Source organism: Zonotrichia albicollis, chromosome 3 (genome assembly GCF_047830755.1).
Source record: "Zonotrichia albicollis isolate bZonAlb1 chromosome 3, bZonAlb1.hap1, whole genome shotgun sequence".
In the NCBI taxonomy this organism is placed as follows: Eukaryota; Metazoa; Chordata; class Aves; order Passeriformes; family Passerellidae; genus Zonotrichia; species Zonotrichia albicollis.
The window spans coordinates 4,323,319-4,337,304 of NC_133821.1; the positions used below are offsets into that span (position 1 = coordinate 4,323,319).

The window sequence follows — 13,986 nt, forward strand, 5'->3', positions numbered from 1 at the left end:
ATCAATAACAACGGGTGAGCAGGTTAATTATAATCACAGAATAAACGCCGCGGTCTCAAAGTTCACCCAACTCCAGCAGCATTTCAAAACGAGCGGACGGCGCCAAGAAACTTTCATTGATTCCTCTGGGGCAGGTGTGGGAGTTTGAACCTGTCCCCAGGCTGATCTTGATTCGAGGCTACTCAATTTTCCTCCTTATCTCGACTTTCGCCTATCTTATAATGCCTGTTATTTTAGATAAAAAGTCCAATCAATTGAGTTAGAAAAGCTGCAAGTTATATGTGGCCCTGATAAGTTCGGTACCTGCCGTTTTATTGGCCTGGGCTGCGAAGTGACCTTTGCAGATGCTTTATCATCCCCTCCTCCCGCCCCGCTCAGGGGCTGAGTTGATTTAACATCCAGAATAACTAATAAAAGAGGAAAAGAGAAGGGCCAGGGGTTAGACAAACTCACTGTCCCCTCTAACGTGATGAGCCCTAGTAAACACCTTTTTGTTTGTCCCTGGCTGGAGTCCCACTGGGAGGCCGGGATCTGGCCTGGCTTGTGCTGGTATAGCTCTTCTGAGTGGGATTTGTCAGTGGAACAGCTCTGAACTGGAGGCAGAACCTGTGTCTAAATCAGTGAAATTAGAACAAAACTAATTTGGGACAGGGGTTTGGAGTTTGGATGTGTCAGTATTGGTCGGTGCTGTTGTGCTCAGGGAGGGATTGGGTATGTGGAGCAGTCCTACATATTCCATATATTCCTGCACATGGTATAGATGTGTTTTGAATTTATAAAGTAAGGTGTTTTAATATATCATATGTGTTTTACACATATAAAATTAGTTTTCTTTAAATATACATGTGTGCATTTGTGCACATATATATAAATATATATTCGCACACTATTCTATATAGCTAAGTTCTACATGGTCACAGAATAATAATAATTTTAATAGCAAAACCAGAAAGAATTGATTGGAGATGATTCTGACTTGCTACAGTGGCATTCTCAAGGACATCCCAGGCATCCCTGCCTATGGAAGAGGGTCTGGAACTAAATGATGCTTAAGATCCTTTCCAACCCAGACCATTCTGTGATTCTAGGACATATTAGGTGTATATATACAAATATATGTGTTTATATATATGTATACTACATGCCCACAAATATAATAACAATAATACAATTGCGTCATTGTATTTCTACAAGAAAGATTTTGCCTGTTTGCTTTAGATAAATGTCTATTCTTCTGATCTGGGGAAAAAAAAAAAAAAACCAAACACCACAAACTTGGGGTTTCTGGAGGTGTAGGACTGTAGAAATGCTCTTTTTAAGATCCTGAGCAGGACAACCAACTCAGCAGTGGCTGAGGGCATGTGGATGAGGCTTTGGAATGCCCAGGGATGGACATTCCCTTATCTTCTAATGAAAACCCAACAGACTATAATCTTCAGTCACTGGTGAAGAATCATCTTGGGGTTGTTCTGTGCAGAGGCAGGGGTTGGACTCAATGTTCCCTGTGGATCCCTTCTAGCTCAGGACATTCTGTGATTCTGTGGTAATTGTTAGCTCCTGGCATGGACCAAGCACAGACCATCTCAGCCTGAGCCCAGCCTCTCCTGGTGCAGCTCCTGGGAGGAAGTTTGGGTGTGATTGGTGTCTCAGAACATTTGAACGTGGCCAGATTCTGCTGGCTGGGCTTAGGGTCAGGCTTCCAAACCTCCCCAGTGGCTGGCCCTGGCTCACTGGTTACCCTGCAGCCATAAGGTCAATTCCCATGGCTCCGGCATGGAGCAGCAGCTTGGCAGGACTCCACAGCACACCTGCTTGTGGTCCCCTGTGGGGACACCAAGAGTGGCTGCACATGATCCATTACCTGTTCCAACTCAGAGACAGCTGCCCAGGAGGGATCATGGCACTGCAAATCCCAAGTTTTTCTGATCCTCTTCATTTTTTCCCCACTGTCCCTTCCCTGAGGACATCAAAGAAGAGTCTCAACGGGCACATCCACTTGGAGATGGGCCAGATTTCAAGGAGGGCAAGGCTGTGGCTCTTTATTCTTTGTCAAAAGAGAGAAAGACCATTTCCAGGTGCCTCCTGCCAAGCAGACCCCAGGCTGAGGCTGACCCCATCTTCCCCATTCCCTGGGCTCTCCATGCTAATCTGAGATTTGTTAAAAAATATTTGGACAGTCGATAAGCGGAGGAATCTTCTGTTTATCAGAGGAGCCTCGGATATTTACAAGTGTAAGAACTGCAAGGAGGAGTAAGGAAGGGGAGGTCACCTTGGTGGGTGGGAGTTCACTCAGGCACAGCTTGACAGTCAGCAGAAGCTGCTGTTGGACACCAGGTTGGTCTCTAAAAGGTGGCCAAGAGGCTCCCACCAAAAGACCCTCGGGGATGTCTGCATTCCTGTCTCCTGCAGAGAAGGCTGTGCACCTTTGGGATGTGGGATATATACACATAACATGGTCCTTCAGAGTGTGTGTGGACTGTCTCTCCACTCCGCTCTGAGATAACCATGGGGCTGGATGATTTGGGCTCTGGTGGTTTTTGTGTGCTGAAGAGCTGTCAGTGCTTTTTCAAGCAACCAGGTTGGCCATGCCCCCAGCTCCTGCCCCTTCCCAAAGCAGTGCTTAGATCTGATTTGGAGGAATCCAGCTTGTTTCCACCCACCCTTCTTCCATCCATTTCTTTTCTCCAGCTTTTGAAAGCTGTCCTCTGCCCCCCTCCAGTGTCACTCCTTGTCATGGGGAAAAGGACAGCATCACCATGAGATGAAAAGCCTTGCTCAAGGGCATCTTAATGCAGAGCCAAGACTCAGCTCCAAGCCAGGCCCAGAATTTGCCCAACCTTCCCATCGTGGCCCTCCTGCACATGATCTCAGCTGGTCCTTTGGCTGCTTCCACCTCCACCGTCCTTCAAAGCGCAGAAAACATATCCATGAAGGAAAAGGAGTATTCCTGGCTGCTGGCAATGGTGTGTGCCACAGACCTTGGCTTGCTGCAGGCAGAGCAGGGAGTGCTGCAGGGGAGGGACACAATGTTCCCTTTGCCTTGACATGAAACATTTGGCCTGGGAAGGGTTGCACGGGAAATGTTTTGCCGTGGTGTTTCATGAAGCTGGGGAAAAAGAAGATTTCTTTGCCTTCTGGAAAGCCAGACTGTAGGGTGAATGTTTCCTCAGTAATAAGTAGGGTCTTTATGTTTTCAGAGGGAAAAGTGTTTGGCCCAGGCAGCTAACTGGGTACACAGTTACCATTTTCTCCACCACAGATGTGGCAGATAAACCCTAAAACTTTCTGGGATGGCACCAAGCCATTTCTGTGAGGCTGCACAATGATGCTTTTTGCTTGAAAGCATGTTTCTGGCTAAGTGTGGGGAATTTACCTGGTTCCCCATTTCCTGCAGATCCTCAATCACATGGGTGATGCCTTCTGTTAACCCAGACCAGGGGAGAGCAGGGAGCCACATTCCCAAAGCCCCCAACCCAGAGACGGGCACTGCTCAGACAGGCACTGTCCTGCTCTCCCTGTGTTTAGATCTCTAAAGCCCTGGGTGAATTTTCCCCAAATTCTGTCTGAGAGACAACAGGAAGAGAAGAGAGAGCAGAAGGGGAAAAACCAATGAGCAAAACCTGTTTTTACAGCAACACCCTTGGCACCATCAGCTCCATCCTCACTTTCTGATCCCAGCCTGTGTGCCAAGGTGGTGACGTCCCCATGGACAAAGAAAAGGCTCAATGACAGCTTTCCTTTGGCTACAGAGCTCCCCCATGCATAAATTTGGGGGTTTAAAATTTGCCCACTTACTCCCTGCCCATTTCCCTGCTGTCTCTTCATTTTTTTTCCTTCTGTGCCACAATCCTGGATCAACCAGCCCTTTTAGCTGGGATGTGATCTGACCAGAAACTTTTTGGTGGGTTTTTCCCCTTGAAACTTCCACTTCTGGAATCATGCAATTCATGGAAACACCTCAACCCATCCCAAAGAAAAAGAAGATGTGACTTTTAGCTCCTCTAGCTGCAGCAAAGTGCTGGTTTAAAGGACCCCAAAAGGCTGGAAGGATTTCCAAACTGCCACTTTTTAATGGGAACAATTTTGGGATTTGGGACAGAGTGGCTGGGAATGCTAAATCCTGTATCTCCTGGCATGCTGTTGTGGCTGTCCCTTGAAGCAGAAGGTAGGGGTGTCCTGGGTGGGATTCCAGGGTGTCCATGTCCTTTGCCTCAGCTGCGAGTGCCCCCGAGAGTCCATTTGGGGTTTGTGTATACACAGGATCGTGGCTCTCACCTCTTATCATAACAAATTGTTTTAGGAAACTGCTTCTCTGCTGGGAAAACTGCTCTCAGGCTGTGTTTAGAGCCTCTAAGTGGCCTGGCTGTGTTTGAAGGACAGTTCCTCCTTTGCTGAGTTGCTTCATTGGGTTGAGGAGACACTTCTGCAGGGGGAACTGTTAATATCAAATATCTCTCCAGCTGTAAACAAAACTCCAGTGCTATATTAATGGAAGTCTCTTTCCATCCAGAGAGGGTGAAAGCAGGAGGGGGTTGGAGGGAAGCAGAAGACAACCTCGTTGTTTCTCATGCAGGAGGGTCTGATCCAAACCAGAGTAGGGAGGGCTCTTTGTCCCTTTCCACAGGATAATTTGGGAAGAGAAATTCATAAATTGGATGCTGGCTCTGAACTGAAGGATTCAAAACCCTTCCTTTTTCTGTTATTATTCCTTAGATTCCTGATCCATCAGGTTTATGCATTCAAGATGATCTCCCCTGTGCAAAGAGATTTAATCACAGAATCACAGAATGGTTTGGGTTGGAAGGGACATTAAAGCTCATCCAGTCCCACCCCCTGCCATGGGCAGGGATACCTTCCACTGTCCCAGGTTGCTCCAGGCCCCATCCAGCCTGGCCTGGACCACTTCCAGGGATGGGTTCCTATAGAAAGCCCAAAGGTCTGGACTCAGGAATGGATGTGGTGCCAGGCTGGTGGAGTTGGGGTTTGCAGAGATGGTAGGAAAGAGGTCACTTCATGCCATGCTCCAGGCTCAAGCCTTGGGTTGAGGTGCAAGTGGATATCTGGTTCTTCTGTTTTGGAAGGCAAAATTCTCCAGACTTTTGGTGAGCCAGAGGTGCTGGAGGTGTGGGCTGGCAGGAACTGCTCCAATGACCTCAGCATTGTCCGTACAGGCTGATCTCAGTGGATGTGAAGGATCCCTCCCAACGACCAAGAAGGGCCACATCCAAGAATTCCTTTTTTCCCTACCAGACCCCTGTGTCCCACTCAGGAGTCACTCCTGGCTCCCTGGGGACTGGATATCCCATTGTGGAAAGTATTTCTGACATGAGCATACTCAAGGCCTCACCCAAGATTAGCAGCCTGTTGTGCAACACACAAATGACATTTCCTGCCCTGGGGACCTTGCAGTGCTCATAAACAGTAGATGTGAGGGGAAAAAAAAATCTCATTTTACACAGCAAGGTAATGACCAGGATAGGGATGGGACACAATCCATTCTCTCCACTGGTCATTCAGTGAGATTTCATGATTTGCTTTCATGTGAGAAGCTTCTTCATTGACTAAAGGCAGGGTTTTATGAAGAATTAAGTAGAAGGCCATCAGGATTAGCCAACACCAGGGACCCAGCCCATAAAAAGGACTGAATGATCCCAAGATACAAGATAAGGGCTTGGCAGAGGCACGTGGGGAAGCTGAACATTCAAAGAGGAAGATGAGGCCACTCAGCACACATGAGGCTCCTTCTCAGCCTGATCAGCAAATCCTTCCCTCAACCCTGTCCCAGTGCTGGCTGTACCTGGCTTTGGGAGGGGGAGTAAATCTTTCCAGTAGAAAGGCCATTCCAGAGGTCACCGGATGGACCCATAAATCTCCATTATCAGGCAGCGGCTCCTGTGCCATAGAACGGAAATTATTGCCCTGAGTGTGACTGGGGGAGCCTTTCCTTCCCCCCCCATTGTTCAGGGCCCTCCGGGAGCCGCTCGGGCCATTTGCTGCCTGAATAAACGTTTCCTTTCCCGGCTGCAAAGTACAAGGAATAAGTGTCAGGGGATCTCATAATGCCAGGATTTAGAGCTCCAGCCCTGAGCCAGAAGCCAAGGAAACACTTTGCTGCTTTTTCCTGGGGAGTCTCCTTAATCCCCATTATTAATAACAGTGACAAATTAAACAATTAGAGCATTTGAAGCCCAGTGACCTCCATGCCAAATTTAGCTCAGCCTCATGGTAGATCCCAGCTCCTGTGGGCCCTGAGCCCTGGGAACATTTTGGTTTCCTGGGTCCTGAACACCCACCCACATCAAACTGCACAGGCTGCAGGTCTTCAGGTGAGCATTTCTCATTATTTCGTACATCTTCAGGTTTCTTCAAAGCAGGGGGGATGTGTGGCCAGAAGGACAGCTCAGAAAACTCCTTTTGGCAACTTCATTCTGGAGTTCACTGATGCTGTGAATATATGTATAATTGTATATATACAAAATAACAATTATAAAAATATAATTTCCTCTAGAAAGACATCCAGTCCCTTGTTTCCCACTTCCTTAGGGCCCAAACACCCTTTGTTCAATAAATGACATGCACCAATCCCATATCATCATCTCTAAATCAACTTCCAGCAGTGCTCAAGACACTTCCTGTGCCATCCCAAAGCATTCTTTGAGGCAGGTGAGGATATCTCTCCTCCAGGTGATATCTCTCGAGGCCAAGGAGCTCTCTGAGCTGCAGGAATATTTTTAATGAGGTTGCACTTGGCGGGTGTCATCTGACTCAGCACTGGGTGGTGCCCAGAGGGGACACACCCATCTGATAGGGGCTGTGATTAGGGAGAGCCGCCCATTGTGGAGCCTCGGTGTCCCCTGGGAACAAAGTCTGTCCCTTCCCTGACTCAAACACCAATGATTCCTGTTTATGAACCTTCACAAGGATCACCTTTGCCTGCAGCTGAGAGGGGAAAGTCTCACAAATGTTATTGCCATGGAAGCAGAAGGGGAGTTTTGGAAACTTCGACCAATGAAAGTTTGGATGGGGCTTGGAGCAAGCTGGGATATTTCAAAGTGTTCCTGCCCATGGCAGGAGGCTGGAATGAGATGGGCTTTAAGGTCTCTTCCTACCTAAATCATTCTGTGATTCTAAGGAAGTTCCTTGAGATAGATGTTCTAGACCCAAATTCCAAGGAAACTGGGGAAAAACGCCAAAACCCAACCAAACAAATAGGAAGAATATCAGTCAAATGCAGATGGGAAAGGAGAGCAGGTCTCAAGGCAGGTTTGCGCTTGTGTTTTGGATGTTGATGAGAAAACAACACTGAAAATATCATGGCATTGGAGCTGGGTGTCCTCCTCTTGGGAAATAACACTCAACTTTTGGCAATAAATTATTTATTGCCAGCAGATAGGAGACTTACATTTTTCTAAAACCAGAAATAAATCCATACTTGACTTTTTTTTTGAGGGACCTTCTTATTAAGAACTAGTCCAATTCTTAACATTTCCAAGGGACTGTTGGAAATTTTCTCCTTTGTCTTCTATTAAAAATTTTGTGTTTTGGTTTCCTGGTGGAAAAATTTCCAAGAAAGACCGTATTTTGTAATTAGTCTCAGGCACAACTCAAATCACTCAAGTTTTAACTGTTACCTCTGCTTTGCTAAATTCTCCCTGGATTATGTCCACAACTCTGTACTGAATTCTTTTCGAAGAAGAAGGCATTTTTTACAGGAAAATAATTACTGCAAAAATACTTTGGCTTTTTCTTTGGAAAATTATAATCAAAAACCTCAACAACTTCTAAGATGAAAAACAAAAAAAAGTGAAATGTTTTCCTTTCTTGAGATTTTTCAAGGAAAAGAGTTCTTTCCTGACCAGCTGTTCCAATCCCTTCTCTTTTCAAAGGAAGTTTATTTGATCTAGATTTTGGCTGTGACTCAATTGTCATTTTAAGGGTGAAAGTGATGGTTATGGTATCACTGAATCCATGTGGACAAAAATCACCTGGAGGGATTCCCATCTTCTTGAAACCACCAGAATTGCCCCAGGGTAGAGAGATTTTCCTAAACTGCTGGGAAGATACTGGATTCCTGCTTTTCTGGATCCAGAGCTGCTTAGGTACAATAAATTACTGCTCTCTACCATTTCCCCATGGGCACATGGTGTAATCTCCTGCCATTTTTAGCCAGATTTCCTAAGGAGAATTAAGCTCACGTGAATATTTGTCTCTGCTAACTGGCGCCACTTCATTAATTTTTTTTGTCCTTTGGCTGCTTCACAGTTTCCTGCAGATTTTCCAAAAATAGTCTGGGGAAAAGAGAAAATAAGGCCACGTCTGAACATAACCCTTGCTAGACATCAGAGAATCCACATGGGACTGAGGCACAACTCAGCCAGAAGCCAAATTTTGTTGGTTTGCTCCTTGGGGAGCAATTGTCTTCCAGCAGGAAGCTGAAATTTTTGTGTAAAAAGCAGGTGGACAAAAAATACAGTGAAGTTCTTGGTTTCTGGAAGGGTTTGTATGCTACGGGGAGGGAGCTGTGTCTTTCCAAAGAATGATGATGCAGTTGAGCTGTGTTGTGCTGACCTTTGAGCCTCCTGGTCCTGTCACAGCCAGAGGGACTGGACTGGCCCAGCCCAGGGCAGAATGACAGAGTGGTTTGGGTTGGAAGGGACCTTAGAGTTCATCTCATTCCACACCCCCTGCCATGGGCAGCGACACCTTCCACCATTCAAGGTTGCTCCAAGCCCCATCCAGCCTGGTGTTGCACACTTCCAGGGATGGAACAGCCACAGCTTCCCTGTGAAATCTGCACCAGGGACTCCCCACCCTCACAGGGAAGAATTTCTTCCTGACATCTGACCTAACCTTGCCTTCTGTCAGTTTAAATGCATTCCCCCTTCTCCTATCACTCCATTCCCAGTTGTCCCTCACATCCCAGCTGCAGCGAAGCACCAGTGCAGGATGTACCAGGAATGCAGTGGGTGAATGCAGCAAGCCCTGGAGTGTGGCATCAAACACAATACAGATTTCTATCAAAAGCTGAGCCTCTAACACACAAAAATTCCCAACAATCCCTGTTAACTGAGGGTTTGAATCCCAGAACCATGGAATAGTTTGGGTTGGAAGGGACCTTAAAGATCATCCATTTCAAACCCCCTTCCATGGGCAGGGAACCTTCAAGTTGTACATGAAGGTTCACATCTACATCCGCTCCTTCAAGTTGTGGATTCCTGCACCTCAGGACATGTTTTCTGTGCAGAGAATGGGGTGAAGGCACACGAACTTCCCCTTGGCTCTCTGCAGCCATTCCCCCCAGCAGAGGGGCTGGAGGTGAGGAGCATTCCCATGGGGAGCAGGGCACATGGAATGGTTTTCTGAGATGCAGCTGCCTGAGCTCTGGGCAGTTCCGCTCTGTGGGGTTTGTTTTTATCCATAGTGTCAGGAATCTGCCTTGATTGTAACCAGGGTTGCTCACCTGCCCCGATCTGCTTGCCCTGGCTATGGCCAATCTCGAAAACTGGATAACATCAGAGCAGAAGGGAAAATTGTAATATCAGAGCCTCCTGGTATCTGTGTCCCAGCACATCCCTGCTGCCACAGAAGTTCTGCAGCCATGGCAAGGAAAGGAGTCCCTCTTCCCAATAATCCTGGGAATTATGTAATCCTGGGGAGGGGGGTGCTTCCTTGGGAAAGGAAGAGCTGTTTCTTGCAAAAGATTTCTATAAAATCTGTTTCTTGCAACCTATAAAACCTGAAAATTTGTGATTTCTTGAAATATCTGTTCTGGGCTAAACTGAGAAGCAGAGCATCAATTACAGGTACAGCCACCTAATTAACAGAGTCTTTTCTCTTCTCCCCCATCGTGGCAGCAGAATTTTTTGATGATTATTCTGAGGGGCGAGAATGTGTCAACTGTGGGGCCATGTCCACGCCGCTGTGGAGGAGGGACGGCACGGGGCATTACCTCTGCAATGCCTGCGGGCTCTACCACAAGATGAACGGCATCAACCGGCCCCTGTTCAAACCCCAGAGGAGGCTGGTAAGTCCAGATCACACCTGTGGGAGGAGGAGGCAAAGAAGTATCAGCCAGCTGGAGATGCCAGGGGTGTTTCAACTCCCATCTGCCCAGCTGAGGTCCAGACTTTTCAAAACAAGCCAGATTTTCTCATGCTTGGGATACTCCAAGCCCTGGCACTGCCCAGAGCAGTTCTCCAGACACTCAGGCAGGCGGTGGAAGGGGCTGTAGGACACAGGGTGATTTTGGGATATTTGGAGGAATGGCAACTCTTTCCAGTTCCAACACAGCACCCACAGGGGTCCCTCATCACTGCTGGGTGAGCCCCTGACTTCATGGTGACTTTTCTGGATTTCTATTTTGGATACTCTGCTCCCACATCTGTTGTATGAGGTGAAGCCCCCATTGTAGGGCAGGGTCAGGGCATCCCAAAGCCTCTGGGGTCAGGGTGGGGTGTGCACAAGGAACCTGGGGGACAGGAACAGGATTGTTCAGCCTGAAAAACAGAAAGATTTGGGTTGACCTTATTGCAGCTTTCCTGAAGGAAGCCTATAGGAAAGATGGAGAGACACTATTTACAAGGATGACAGGACAACAGGGAATGGTTCAAACTGACAGAGCAGGTTTAAATGGGATATTAGGAAGAAAATCCTCCCTCTGAGGGTGCTGAGACCCTGGCACAGGATGCCCAGAGAAGCTGTGGCTGCCTCTGGATCCCTGGAATTGCCCAAGGCAAGTTTGGATGGGGCTTGGAGCAACCTAGGATAGTGGAAGATGTCCCAGCCCATGGCAGGGGGTGGAACTTGATCTTTAAGGTCCCTCCCAACCCAAACCACTCCATGATTCTGTGAGCTCAGTTGATACTCTGCTGCTCCCTGCATGTTTTGGTGAGGGGTTTTGGGAAAGTCTCTGTGTCCCCAGTGACGAGTCCATCACGACAGGCTGAGAAGGTTGGGACTGTTCAGCCTGGAGAAGAGAAGGTCTTGTGGAGACCTCACAGCCCCCTCGAGTATCTGAAGTGTCCTACAGGGAATCTGTGACTCATCATCAGGAACTGGAGTGACAGGAAAGGAGCAATGGGTACAACTTTTAGGTTAGGTATTAGGAAGAATTTTTCTCTGTGAGGGTGGTGAGACTCTGGAATGGGTTACCCAGGGAAGCTGTGGATGCTCCAACCCTGAGAGTGCTCAAAGCCAGGCTGGATAAGGCCTTGAGCAACCTGGTATAGTGAAGGTGTCCCTGCCCATGGCAGGGGAGTGGGGCTAGATGAGCTTTAAGATCCCTTCTACCCCCTTAAAATTCTATTATCCTACAACATTCTATGATTCCATAACATTCCCTGATCATGAACCCAAGCCAAAAGCAGCCACCAGAAAGCCAGATTTCCACACTCCTTGTTTTCCTCGAGGCTCCATCCCCGCACTGCCCTGCCCTTTGCATGACTCAGCCCGGTCTGTGCCCAGACCCAGGCGTCCCCTGCGAGTGACAAAGTGACACGGGCAGCCTGAGCGCTGCCAGCAGCCGCGGGCACCGAGCGCCCTCTTGTGAAACGCCTTTCCGGAGTCCCAACGATCCAGGCGGGATCTCACCCGGCACTCAGGACCTTCCCTCTCTCATTTACTGGCCTCTAAGGCCTGAGCTTTGAAGGATGATAACAAAACTCAGGCAAGTGTGGAGGATGTGGCTTTTCCTTCCTCCACCTCCCGCTGTTTCCCAGCTCAAAACTTGTATTTTATATGACTTCAAGCCTGTTGCTTTCTCCTGTTGCCTTCTGAGGCTGACTAAACCAGTTCACCCAGAAAAGGAACTTTGGGTCTGCTCCCTGCACTAATTCATTAGTGAGACTTCCTATTAATTATCCCTCTTTATCAAGAGGAGGAAAACACTGCTGGAAGCTTCTCTTTTTTTATCTTCCCCTTGGGCTCTATAAACAGCATAGCACAAAGCCAGCAAGGAATATGCAACATTTATGGCATTGAAAACATTTTCTTGTGATAGCCACGATGCCTGGAAGGGCTTGGGAGCCGGAAAAGGCAGAATGGTCTGAGATGTACACACCTTAGGGTAGGCAGGTACATGTGCCGGGAGTCTCTAAGCTGCCACTAGAACTGCTGGAGATCTCGGGTCCCATTCAGGTGATGTGGGATTGTGGAGAAAGGAGGCTCAGGGGGGACCTTCTGGCCTTCCACAACTCCCTGACAGGATGGGGCAGCCAGGTGGGAGCTGGGCTCTGCTGCCAGGAACAGGGACAGGATGAGAGGACAGAACCTCAGGCTGTGCCAGGAGAGGTTTACTGTGGACATCCAGAAGACTTTGCTCACTGAAACAGTGGTCAGGCATCGGCTGGGGCTGCCCAGGGAGGTGCTGGAGTCCCCATCCCTGGAGGTGTCCAAGGAACAACTGGATGTGGCACTCAGTGCTCTGGGCAGGGTGACAGGGTGGTGATCAGTCACAGGTTGGACTCGATGGTCTTGGAGATCTTTTCCAATGATTCTATTTCATATCTCTGGTGCCACCTGAGACGGCCCAGGAGAGCTGAGACATCTTGGAATCAGTGGAAAGGCAAGAGGGGCAAAATGAGGCAGCTGGACAACTGCAAAGCAGCAAAAAGATAAAAAGCCAGAAAAATATGAGAGGCAAGAGGAAAGGAAACCCTGAGGCGTGGTGGAGCGAGCTGGTTGGGATGTGGGGTGCAGCTGGTGAGGGCACTGCAGGGCTCACTGTTTCCTTGCTCTGTTGTCCCCACAGTCAGCATCCCGCCGTGTTGGGCTCTCCTGTGCCAACTGCCACACGACAACCACCACGCTGTGGCGCAGGAACGCCGAGGGGGAGCCTGTCTGCAACGCCTGCGGGCTCTACATGAAGCTCCACGGGGTAAATCCTGGCTGTGGGAGGCTGCTCGTGGCACCAGGCTGGGGGCTGGGTTCTTTACATAGCTCTGTGCTCTTCTGGAACTGCTTTTCCTGCTGTTCTTTTTGGTTTAGTCTCCCTCAAGGTTATGTTGTGTTTATACCTGCAAGGGGGTGTACATGCTGGGTACTTCTCACTTACTAATTAGGTCCCTTTTGCAAATAAGTCTTAAAATCTAATGAAAAAAGGCCCAGATTCTTCCCTAATAAATTCAGGCACTTTAGTAAAAAAGGCAAGTCAGAAGCACAAACACATAAGTTGTAGTTCCCTTCTGGCCCTAAAACACACAATACCATGGTGTGATCTGCCTTTTTATTCCCATTTGGATGCACATCTTGAATCTCCCTTGACCAGGGAATTTGGGCTCCATCTTGTTGCTTTCAATTAAACCAGCTCAACCACAAGATAGAATTGGAATAATGTTCTCTTAGATGACCTTAAGGACAGTCAGAAACCAGTGTGCTTTTTTATTTGGACTCATAGGTCCCAAGGCCTTTAGCCATGAGAAAAGAGGGAATTCAGACGAGGAAACGCAAGCCTAAGAACCTTAACAAAACAAAGGCGCCAGCAGGTAAGCGTTAAATGAAGGAATTTATTTTATTATGTGTATTTGTGTGTGCACTTGTATTTCTAACCACAGTGCCCTCAAATTAGAGAGATCCAATGACAAAACAGGCCAATTTTTTTAAAAATGGGGAATGTCTAAATACCTGAATACCCTTCCAACTATTTTAAAATTTATTTTTACCACACTCACTTCTGGGTGAGTGGGCACAACTCTGTGCTGAAAGGTCTTTGGAAAGAGCCTGTTTTACCCTCTGGTTTTACCCCAGGCCCATCCAGCAGCGAGAGTCTTACCCCGACCACCAGCTCCACCAGCAGCAGCAGCAGCAGCACCACAACCACCGAGGAAATGCGCCCCATCAAAACAGAACCTGGGCTCTCATCTCACTATGGGCACCCCAGCCCTGTTTCTCAGGTACTGAGGGGAGATGTTAGCAGTGGAAAAACAAATAAAAAGGGAAATAGGGTGGTAGACATGGGGAGAACATCCTCATAACTTTACTTAGGTAGTT

The 13,986-nt window shown here is 48.0% G+C and overlaps 1 protein-coding gene across 5 annotated transcripts in view; it reads left to right on the forward strand.

Annotated features, from left to right (window-relative positions):
• GATA4 (GATA binding protein 4) overlaps window positions 1–13,986 on the forward strand; it is a 30,193-nt gene that overhangs the window by 11,172 nt on the left and 5,035 nt on the right. For 4 of the 5 annotated variants that reach the window (XM_074536496.1, XM_074536498.1, XM_074536497.1 and 1 more), the window contains 4 exons: window positions 9,855–10,024; window positions 12,749–12,874; window positions 13,394–13,481; window positions 13,744–13,889. In XM_074536496.1, coding sequence (XP_074392597.1) covers window positions 9,855–10,024; window positions 12,749–12,874; window positions 13,394–13,481; window positions 13,744–13,889 — 530 coding nt within the window. The remainder of the gene's footprint in view (window positions 1–9,854; window positions 10,025–12,748; window positions 12,875–13,393; window positions 13,482–13,743; window positions 13,890–13,986) is intronic. The other variant, XM_005495418.2, reaches the window with a different exon arrangement.